Genomic DNA, 12049 nt, shown 5'->3' on the forward strand with positions numbered 1-12049 from the left:
CTCCCAGCCAAGTGCGTGTGAGGACAGTTTGTAAACAATGGGCTCCGGCGAAACCAGGGGAGGCGGGGCGACTGCCCGACGGTGACTGCTCCGATTGACCAAGACATTTTGCTGCTCCAGTTGCAACGAACAGCTAGGACCAATTGCAAGCATGGCCGGTCGTGTAGGGTTCCTGCCAGTTAGCCCTGATTGGTTGAGCTGCAGTGGACGTCACTGCTGGTCGAGAGCCCCCGCCCATCTCCGCTGCGAGCTGTCCTCACGCGCCGCTTCCTGTAGCTTGTTATTGTTTCTGTCTCGCGCCTCGGGAGGCGGCATTTTCTTGTTGTGTCTCGTGCGATGGGCTCGTGAGAGTTGGATACGTAAGTTGCGCCTCAACTTTACGGGACACCGCGGAGCACTGGACGCTTGCTGCGTGAGGCGCGCGCTCCTTTGTTCGGGAGTCTGCCCAGGCCGGGTTTGCAGTCGTCTACTTCTGGCCATGAACACCGACTTCGCGGAGACCCCGAGCTGCTGTCTCAGCAAATTTACTGAGGGAGGCTAGTGGGAGGAGCCTTGTAGGATACTCAACACCAACCCACCCACGGGAGTCGCTGTACCTCCAGGAATCTCTTCCCCTTCAACCAAGAATCACTTTCTGCCCCGCCGGGATCATTGCTCCCAGGGATTGGTTCTTTCATGGTCAACACCTGGATCGGACTCACTGAACTCTCTGCTGCCCTCTGGAAGTCAGCACCCCCTTGGATTCACCGCTCATGGTCAGCATTTAATTCCATGGTCTAAGAAAGCAGCACTCATCTTTTTGTAACGGATGCATTTTTTATTTGATTAAAGTCAGGATTGAAACTTTACAAGTAGATGTGTCTTGACTACTGGCTACATGTATCAATCACCCTCGGCAATTCCTACTCCCATACCCCCCCCATGGCAATCACGAGCCCCCCCCTCTATGGGAATAATGAATTGGGGCACTCCTTCACAATGTGTCTCTCTATCCGTTTTAGAAGCTACCCTCCTGGCACCATTTACGCGCCGATGTCCCCTAACCCCTCACCTCCCGCATTTTTAGGAGACGCTACCTCATCCCCCATGCTCTCCTTTCCTCCCCTGGATTACTGACCCACCACGATCAATGACCCTTCGAGCTTCCCTACAGGAATCGCTTTCCTTTCCTCTCGGGAATGTCTGTCGCTCCTGGCCACTTTGAAGCCGTCCCTCCTTTGCAAAATAGAACAGTGGCAAGATACACGCAAAGGACATGGGACATGTGGATTAATGAGTGATTACATACCTGCCACAGTATGTGTTGCTGTAGAATATGTAATTCGCTGATCTCCATGCTTTAACAGCTGTTTTAGCTCTCTGCATGTTTATGACCCGGAGTTGTGCTGTTCCAGGGGTATATTTTCTCATAGAACTGGAGTCCTCTGCTCAGTATTGCCAAACAGTGGGTTGTCCCAGACTAGAATATGTTCATGGTTGGGAGGGGAGTTTAGGCTTGTCCACTGTCTACAAACAGTGTGTCTTGTGTGCGCATGGCTATAATGGTGTTGGCAGATTTTGAGCCAGTGATGTGCTGCTGGTGCATGGTGTGCGCTAAGTAAGTCTTTTCTCTGCTTGTTGGGATCCTTCTCTGTCTTTTTTTTTCTCCTTACTATCTCAGAGTTGCCCCCCTTGCTCAAGTGTTTTTCGCGGGCTGGCGTGTTTGCACTGCCCTAAGAGTTTTTTTCAGCAGCGGGTTAGCCGGTGTTTTTTCTCTCCTAAGGAAAACGATCCACCAACCAGTTTTGGCGTGATCGTGGGTCGTACGTGTGGTTGTTGTCGGTGTAAGTGATGATTCGTCCAGGAATGTGCCACTGTTTGCATACGTGCTTGGGTTTATCGATCCAGGTTTAAGTCTCAGGCTATTGTTTTTGGTGCATGTCAATCTTCTAGGCGCTTGGTTGGTTGTTCATTCTCTCCAATTCACATTTAATGCCTGTGGCGAGGAAGGTCAGGGAGCTGGGGAAGGATTCGATGCAGTTTTTGAAGGTTGGAGAGGGACAGATTGGGTGTTAAGACATTTAAATGATCTGGCTTCATTCTTTCATGGACTAACCTTCCATGTGGCGGTCTAAGGTTGTTCAAACCGCTTTGGATGAGCGAACATGAACATACATCAGTGTGTGTGCCGTATTTACACAGACATGATGTACTTTACTCGCCGTTTCTATTCAGAATAACTGGGCTCTTTTTCCCTCCCGCGATGGATGTTTATTTAGGACTGAGGGACAGCTCATTTGACGCCTGGAATATAACACTGTAATTTATTTGCAATGGTGTTAATGATGTCGTGAAGGGTTAACAGCATCATCGCGGTGTAAGGAAGTGTATCGAGCGCGTGCTGCGCTACTATGCGTCTCCACTCGAGCACTGCTTCTGGCAGCCTCTTCCTGACCGTCCAGCTAGACTGGTTAATTTGTCTGAAACTTGTAACTGGAAAACCCAGCCTGCGGCGGTCTAAAGGGTTGCAGCCGGCCCAGGCACTCCGGCGTTTCCGTGGTACTGCAGAATGGCCCAGCCATTTTCGTAGCTCCGTTGTTTTCGGGAAACAAGTATTTGTTAGTGCCTTCTCAGAAGAGTGAAATTAAATGCTCTCGCTTTTGTACAGCTTTTTTTTAACAGTATGCTGTCTGGCGCTTTTGTTCTCTAGTAGCTTGCTCTGACCTTTTTTTCTTTGTTGCTGAAGTACAGTACAACCAACTGGTAAACAGCGCATTATAAGCATCCCATTCATAGCTTTGACAGTGTGTATGGTGAGGTCACACCTTTTTTACGCCGTAACCCGTGATCTGCAGGTTTGAATTCTACTTTCTATCACTTTAGAGTTAGAGAGACAGTTTTTTAACGATCTGAGACTAAAAGGCATCTGCTTCTAATTATGAAAAGCCACAACAGACCAATTTCTTCAACACTTTTTGCATGATCAATGTGGAATGAGGCCTATAGTGTCTGCCTGTTACCAGCCCCTTTATTGCGACAGCCGCTATAAAGTAATGTTTTGCCAAACACAGGTCTTGAATGGGAGCTACTCACCGGGGCAATGGCAAAACAGTGTGCCATTTTGCAGCTGGTCAGTGCACCACCATGCCATCTAGGTGAAGGGCTCTAGAACAGCTTCTGATCCCAGCCGTCCACACGAGGGTAAGAGGAGTTTGTACCAGCTTTGTGCTCTTCGGCATTCCCGTTTGCATAAACAAGCATACGGTAGCTAAGCCATTGTACAGTAAAGTAGTTCCTTTCCCACGTGAACTAGACTGCCGGCAGTAAAGGTCTTGGCCAAGTGGCGTCGTTTGCTTCTGTCTTTGAGATTGACATAGGTGCCAGCTTATGGAAGTTTGCCATCCACAAGCCCTCTCTGTAAATCTTATCAATGTGTGGTGGCAGAATTTGTTGTAGAAAAGTTCATGGCCCTATTTTGGGCCAGCCCAAGGAACTATTTGTGTTTCCTGGTATGTCTTTATGTCACACATTTGAGTCTTGTTTCTTTTCATCTGATATCTGACACAACACCTTTGCTTTTCAGAATATTCGACCAAATGGCAAAGCCACCATCGGATTTAAAGTCGGTGTATGAAAGTGGAGAAAGGGACCACCACCGACCACCACCGAGGTCGCGGCGACTTGCAGCTGTGGCCCCGCCCTCATTACAGAACCTGCCCCCAGGTAATGTTCTGGGCTCTGGTGACCCGTTCAGCCCGCCAGGGCCACCGAGCAGTCCCGGTCCGTTTGCCACGAGATCGCCACTGTTCATGTTAATGAGGGGATCTTCTGTGCTCTCAAACTCTTCTAGTGGCTATTTCTCTGAAACGGACCGCAGCCCCGTGCCTTTGAGCTGTGACAAATCCACACAGACGCCCAGCCCACCCTGTCAAGCACTCAACCACTTCCTGTGTGCAATGGGTAAGCAAACTGATGGTAAGATATGTATGGAAACCGTGATGTGTGGTGCATGTTTTCATGTGACGTCCAGAGCTGCACTGGAAAGTGAAATAAGCAATTAGCTTTCGTTTCTCTTCTTGCTTGGTCTATGTGCTACTTGATTTTCCATTGGTGTCCTCTTAGCTTCACTGTAAAATGGTAGGGAATGCTACATCAGTCAGAGTGCAGATTATCATGAGCTTGAGAAGGAGTGGCTGCTTAAACATTTAGATGGTAAAGGCCTTTGAAAAGGGGAGCTGTGTTCATAAAAAGGATTGGAGTTGTGGAAGTGCAAGTATTTGCAGGAACCTTTTTTTATAGACATTCTGGGTGGCTTTTAAAAGTGGTGTGTACTTCTGCTATGTCATCGTTATGATAACCGTAAAAAGTAAAATATAGGACCTATTTTATTGACATAGTAAATCACTACTAGACGCACACATTTTCCTGGTTGGTGGCATTAACAGACACCAATTGTGCAATATAAAGTTGTGTCAAGGAAGCTTTAAAGAAACTTAGAATTAACATGCAATGTAAGATATTGACCTGGCAATTGTTTTCCATATTGTAAAATGTAGTTTAAGCATTTTTGTTTGTATTTTAATGGGGCAGGCTGACTAATACAGTTTTTAATTATACTTCATACATATCTCCTTCCATTAAAACTGGCAACGCATTCAACCACCCAGCTATGCTGTCTACACCCTTCACCCCCTAGTACCAAAACGCATTTGAACTGTGCTAGACATCCCAAACAGACCACACAAGATGCATAATGACAAGAGAGTTAGCACAACTCATTGTCTAGGTTGCAAGTATTCTTCCGCCTCAGAAGTTTACTCGAAATTCGATGAGAAGAACCATCATGTAAAGAACAGCAACGGTATTGATATACTTTGGGAAGGGTTTCTGTGGGTTGGAGATTTAAGTCTGTTGGTGTTGTATTGTACTTTAGGTGAGACAAATTATCTGGAGTTATCTCCCCTTTTCTCTGGGCAGCCTGCTTATGCCCCCGAGATACACTGTGTTCTACCTGCAGCCTAACATTTGTCACTCTCTAGAAACCACAGATGCCAGTTCCTGTCTGTTTTGTGGCTGCACCGCGCAATGCCACAAAGTGTGATAAAATATGTTTAAAAATGAATAACTCTTGCCCTACAACCGACGGCCAGACCCGGTGCCCAGCGCCTTCTCACCCCATACGAAAAATGGTTGTTGACACGCACCTCAGATAAGAAACTGATTTCAGACCTATACCAACAACTCCTCCTCACCAACAAATACACATACAACGCAGGGAGGGTCAGATGGGAGAGAGACCTGGGGAGACAGCTCACGCATAAGGAATGGGATGGCATATACTATAGGGCCAGACACTCAGCCTATCACACCGGTCTCACTGAGACTCTGACCAAGGTGGCCACCTATTGGTACCACACACCAGAACGCTTACACCATTGGGACTCCCGCATAAGTGACCGCTGCTGGAGGGACTGCGGGTAGCTTGGCACGCTGGAACACTTGTTGTGGAGTTGCGATCGCCTGCAACCCTGCTGGAACTCAACACTGGATGACATAGACTCCCACTTAGACACTCAACTCCCCAGATTCCCAGCCTATATCCTGCTCGGGCTTCCCAACACACTGATGTATCCCCTGAAGTCTAGGAGGGGGCGGCTCATTGCGATAGCGTTAGGGGCTGCTGTCCAGAACATTGTGGCACACTGGAGGACTACTCAGCCCCCACCACACTCCGGCTGGCTACATAGATTGTGGACGATACTAGGGATGGAGAAATTATTGCTGGCGAAGGCAGGGCGAGGAGAAGAGTTCGCCGCGCTGTGGCGGCCATTTTTGACTCTGCTTACAGGAGAGTTCAGGGAGCTAAGCTGTCTCCAATACCTGCGCTTACTACGCCTAGCAGGCACCCCGCTTGAGGAACTTCAAACTAAGCCGCGCAAGCGACAGACCCGAACCGAGGTATAGCATGCATCCCCACCCTGGTGATTGTAGGATGTCGTACAACACTTTAGATTTCCTTTTACACGCTTTGATGGGATGGACAGGGAGGGGGGGACGGGAGGGTGACGGGGAAGGGGGGGAGGGGAGGAACCCGAGGCCTAGAGTTCTTGCTGCTGAGCCTCTACCCAATCGACTTTGATTGTATTGCCACTACCTTACGCCTGAGAAAGGCTCCCTATAGATGGCTCAGCACGAATATACCAAATGGCGACTGTGGTCTCTTTGTTTTTTCTATGATGTTGAAAATAATAAAAGATTTAAACCATAAAAATGAATAACTATGGCTAAATGACATCTTTGTGCAATAGGGAGTATGTTAGCAGCCTGGGTGTCTAACGAGTAACAAGTGAACATTTTTCTGGAAAGCTTGTGACAAACATATTAATAGCCAGATTATTTTATCTACCTGTTTGTCAATTGTATTCTGACTGTACACAATCCAGATGATATTTCTCCTGGGAAACCATGTGAATAATGAGGAGTAGTGGGGATGACTCACAAATGACCTGGGGTAATGGTTGCTAAAGAAGGAATATACAACGGAAGGGGAGGGCAAGGGCCTCTGTTGCAAATAGAAGCGGCATAGGAAACAAGCACTGGCATATCCAATAGGTCTCACCTACTCGTGATCTATTGTCTTTGGTAATATTTTTTACACAAACTGACAAAGCCAATAGATCTTGAATAGGCAACACCTATTTGCTTTGCTAATGCTTTCTGCTGTGATCAGAGCAAATATACAAGCAAAACTGCACTGACAGTATGTTTATGAAATGTGGTCCGATGCCTTAGCTACCTTTTATAAATCAGAGGAGCCAAAGGATTCATCCAAAAATGTATACTCTGTAAAACGGACTCTTTCGCTTCCAAATCCCAAATCATTGGGATGTCCCAATTAGTGCTGGAAAAACAACAACACGCTTAACACCCCTTTATGTGCTTGGTATACACCGCTTTTCCTCCAGTTGTGGTCTGTGCTACATCCTCACTCTTGTAGTCATAACAATGTTCACGTTTAAGGTACTGGCTAATGCTTGTACTGATGATCAAAGAAACTTCGCGCAATTGAAAGAGATGCTGCAATACCAGCAAACAGCCCTTGACCAAAAAACGCACTACCAGCAAACAGCCCTTGACCAAAAACCGCACTACCAGCAAACAGCCCTTGACCAAAAACCGCACAAGCCAACACACCCAAATCGTGCAGGAGATTCCCAAATGTCACTCATGCCTCCTGGATCCCGAATGTGTTGAAAAAAATCCAATTGCTTTTGCCTTCCTGTAGACTTTGTCCAACTTCAGTAAGTGAGCTAAAAGGATAAAATCGGAAATCTAGTTTTATAATGATTGCTAAGAGACCGGAAATAAATAGGAAAGCCTTTGTAGTGTAGTTCCTATATTCCCAATAGGCTCTGCGCATTGGAATAATATATCCTATAGATTTGACGTAGGACTTGGGTCGACTAGGTCTCTATCGAATATATTAGACTTAATTGTGAGTGCCAGCTAGCTCAGAGGTCACTAGAAACTTTTTCGAATACACAAGAAGGGATTCGTTTCTGACAACCGCATAAACATGACAACTTTGTTTCCCCAAGAATCAACGTATCTTCACAGTCGTGGAAACAATAGATAGATATTTTACTCAGTCAATCGTGCATGCTTCGTTTCATCAGAGGTGCTGAAAAAATAGAGAGACTGGCGTTTTCAATAAAAAGGATTTGTTGAACAGTCTTCTTTCTCATGCAAATAAAGTGAACTGCTACAAACGTAATAATGGCTGCAAAGTATAATGCGTACAGCAAGAAGAGTATTATAAAATAATACTGTAAAAGCATTGTATGGTTTCTAAACCATAGATAAATACATACATAAATAAAGGCTAAAAGTACTCAACTGGTGCTTCTAAAATACGCCTACCCCAATGTACCTAACCTAAGTCTAGTATGAGGGAAGAAGTAAGTGTGGTGTAGCATAGGTTTAGTTTCTTTGCCAAGAATCTATCCAAAATTTCTCTTTAGGGTCTAATCAGCTCCGTACCTTGGTTTTAGAATGAAGGAGGTCTGGTATCTCTGTCTCGGGACTCGATTTCCCAACATCCTGCAAGGGGAGCTTGGAAACACTGGAGCTGGATTCTCGCAGAAAGAAATGTAGCCTCTTGATCAGTGCGTCAGCTGGAGGGTCGGCTTCCTTCGGCACTTGCTGTAGCGAGCTGCGTTGGGCAAGTAGATAGTCGAGCTGCTCCGAACCACCGTGTGTTTGCTAGAGCAAGTGTAGGCATACTTATACCTTGAAGGTGCCTAGTTTGACGTAAAGTCGGGCATAATAACCTCATTAAAGAACCCCAAGGGAATGGTAGTTCTTTGAAAACTCCATGAATTCTTGGACAAATCAATATTCAAGCAAGGGGATGTCCCTGACTGCTTAAGCCGATTTTTCCAAGAAATCGTTGTGGCTTTTTGGAACAGGTGGAAGTAGCCATGCCTGTATTTGGACAGCATGGGCTATTTCTAAATATGGTTATGATTTCTATGCCTATATAAGGGCACTGTGAATTATACCTATAGGGCATGAATCGGTAAATTAAGGGCATGAATCGGTAAATTTCGCTTGGATCCTAAAACGCCATACAACACCTTGATGTCCATAAATCCTATGATTGGCTAGAAAAACTACCCACCCCTAGAAAAGGCAGCCTGTGTTGTCATGCACTTTCTAGTAAGCGATATAGACCTCCTTTCATCCTAGTTATTTGTAGATAATTTTGCCAATGCTTGTTGACGTTTTTGGGCTACTTTAGTTCCAGAGGCATTTTGTTAATGGCATATTTGAAAAAGCCTGATTTATATCAGCAGTTTTGTCCTCACAGAGTCTCAGAGAATTGTCTGGTTTACCTGCCCAAACTATCGGAGACACCCACTCGAACAACTCTATTTCTTCAATCACCCCCTCACTCACCATTCCCAGCAACATGTTGTTGAGATCCTCCCTCACATTGATCGGCATATTGCGTAACTTCTGTATAACAGGCGTAGCATTCGATTTGAGTTTGATTATGTGGAAATAACCTTCCAATTTTCTCACCCTCTCCATGAAAACTTAAGGGAAACTTTGCACAATACCTCTATCAATCTTCCGTTCTTCTATTATCAAAACTGGTTCCTGATTCCTTGGGTTGAGAATTGTTCCCAAATTACACTGATCCTTCCAACCAAGGACATTCACTCCCTTAGGTGCCACATACAATTTTATATCCGCTACCCTTCCTTTAAACAGGATCTCAGTATCAACATATCCAACAATGTCAATAACACTCCCATTAAAGCACTCGGCAATGATGTCTGAAGGTTTCCACACTCCATACATGTCCAAATATATGAAGGAAATATTCAGTAGTGATAATCGTCCATGGTGACCCAGAATCCGCCATCGGCTCTAACAACACCAATAATATTCACAACACACTTTGGGGAGTTCTTAACCTCCTCCATATTATCCGCTACCCTATCAGAAATAGACACAACCACCCCTCTGACTCCCTCACATTCATTCACACACCCTCTTACATGTTCCAGCTTCCCTTCATCACACACACTTCCACTTGCAAGGTACAATACCTTACTCTTATTACCCAAATTAATACTTCTCCTCAAATCACGACACACCCTGGCAAAATGTCCTATTCTGACACACTTTACACATGTTTTCCCAATAGCAGAACCAGGAGGTGAGGAAGCAATGTGAGGCGCACTACCACTGAAATAACATGAAAACTTTGCATCCTTGATATATCTCTCTCCTTCACACCTGTTGCCTCTGTCAGCTGTAGTCCTATTGGATTCTTCATACCTTTTCTTAACCACTCCCCCACAGGTTTTAGAAGCACCATCCGCACCTACTGCACAAACCACATCAACGCCATCTTTGTTGACTTTCTCTGACGTATGCAGAGATTTCATTCACTTTTCAGATTGTTCCAATGCCTTGGCCGTGGCGATCACATCCTGCCGTTTTAGATCCCCCATGACCCACAATTGTTCTTGCACTTTCCTACTTTTCACATGCACTATAATTTGATCCCTGATCATCTCATCAGTTATCACTCCGAAATTGCAACGTAACGATGACTCCCTCAAAGCAGTTAGAAACGCATCAACTCTCCTCACTCCCTTGTGCTCTGGTGTAAAACTTGAACCGGTTGAAAGCCACACTAGCTGTCGGTTTGAACCTATTCTCCAACCTTAACAGTGCCTCCTGAAAAACATTAACTTCCTCATCATAAACCTCCCGCTCCATAGGAATCTGTGGTAGAGAGCGAAAGATCAACTGTCCTTCTGAACCCAAACAACACAGGAGGATATTTCTCTTGCGCTCATTAGACATAGCATCATCATCAATAGCCTTCATATATGTCAAGAACTCTTGTTGCCAACAAATCCAGGGAATGGGTAGATCCCCCTTGTTCTGCAGAAACTTAGTTGGAGGCTCAAACTGCATGATTGAAGATGAATGACACAAAACCACAATCTTTAGTTAACGTACAATTCACAAATCACGTAATGTACAAATCACTGTGAGAATATGCATAAATAAGGGAGTACAAATCCCTGAATAGTGCATACACTGTGGAAACACAAACTCTACTTCAAGTAGTGTGCAAATCAATGTAAGAATCTGCACAAAACAAGAGTGTGCAAATCACTGAAATGATCTGCACCATGAGAATCTGCCAAAACAAGAGTGTGCAAATCACTGAAACGATCCACACCTCAGAAGTGTGCAAATCAGTAAAACAATCTGCACTTCGTATGTGTGCACTTAGTGTGTGTGCAAATCACAGAAACGATCTGCATCTTGCAAGTGTGCAAATCACTGACCCACCATACTCTCTGGTTTCTAGAAGAAACGCGTAGTGAACACGATGACCTCACAGGTCTGAACGAAACCACCAAAAGACTGCTTTCGGGATGCGCTCCAGTGAATCGAAGGTAGAGCTTGATTACTGTGACAGGAAATCCTAAAGAACACCGGAACAATGCAGGACGCGCACTAGTCTTCACTCAGAACGCAGGCAGAGCTCGATGAGCTCACTGCGTTCTTCGAGAACAATGCCAGAAGGAGGCGCGTTGTTGTGGAGCACGTGAAAGAGAGCCAGCGCGCAAGGGGTAATTTGAAAAATTATACAAACGGTCGCGGCTCCGACATGACGTCAAAACAGCAAATACAAAACTGTGTAGAGTTGTAAAAACCCAGCAGGATGCCGCTCTATCAAGCGTGGAACTTCATAGACACACACACACAAGGAAAAGGCACAGATTCCTTGAATAAACAGCCACCGCATAAAGTTAAACTGCCCTCAAACGCCCCAGTCAGCGCATGTAACAGCATTCTCTTGGTGAAAATAAAAGTAAAATATAGTACCAGTGACCAATACAGCTCCTCCAAATTTTGGAACCGAGAAGACACACAGTAAGTTCCAAATAATCCCTTGTAGAGAAGAATTTCGGCTTCGGTAGGAGACAACACTGCTCCTGTGCTGTATTAGTAAAAGGGGTAACAGGTGTTGCTCCTGCTCGTCGCCACTTGTTAAATTCAGATAAACGCCAGGCAGTAGATTCAAGATAGTAGCTTTATTATTTACAGCACAGTACCCTCCAACTGCATCAACTGCACTGATTCCCCAGCATCCCCACATTCATTAACAGAATCCAGTTACCTCACACAGATGGATGCCATAAGGCAAAGATCCTGACAAATAGCAGTAATGCAGATGTAAATCCAACAAACCTCTACTAGAAACTGAGCGCTAGTAATCCAGTTGCGGGAGAGCTTTACAAGCTGTTGACCAATCAGTGGCAAAGGTTGTACCCAGGGACAGCACAACCCATTAAGAAGCACTGTGATTAGGAGAACGGCATCCAAAATGAATACGGTCAGCAAAACAAGTTTGCTTTTCAAGTTAGCAATTATGAACCACTGCTCTCTAATGTGTATAAACTGAAATTGTTCAGAAGAGGGTAACCCATGACCAAAGCACTACACGAAAACATTGACCAGTTTAGACGAGAAG

At 45.3% G+C, this 12049-nt stretch overlaps 1 protein-coding gene across 3 annotated transcripts in view; it reads left to right on the forward strand.

Moving 5' to 3' along the window:
* Positions 1–279: 279 nt before the first annotated feature.
* BCL2L11 (BCL2 like 11) overlaps positions 280–12049 on the forward strand; it is a 170295-nt gene continuing 158525 nt past the window's right edge. Inside the window, exons 1-2 of one of the 3 annotated variants that reach the window (XM_078648765.1) lie at positions 280–755; positions 3563–3939. In XM_078648765.1, coding sequence (XP_078504891.1) covers positions 3576–3939 — 364 coding nt within the window. In that variant the 5' untranslated portion in view covers positions 280–755; positions 3563–3575. Of the gene's footprint in view, positions 756–3562; positions 3955–12049 lie in introns of all 3 variants that reach the window. The other 2 variants (XM_078648766.1, XM_078648764.1) reach the window with 2 other exon arrangements.

This window comes from Lissotriton helveticus, chromosome 6, assembly GCF_964261635.1.
Source record: "Lissotriton helveticus chromosome 6, aLisHel1.1, whole genome shotgun sequence".
Classification (NCBI taxonomy): Eukaryota; Metazoa; Chordata; class Amphibia; order Caudata; family Salamandridae; genus Lissotriton; species Lissotriton helveticus.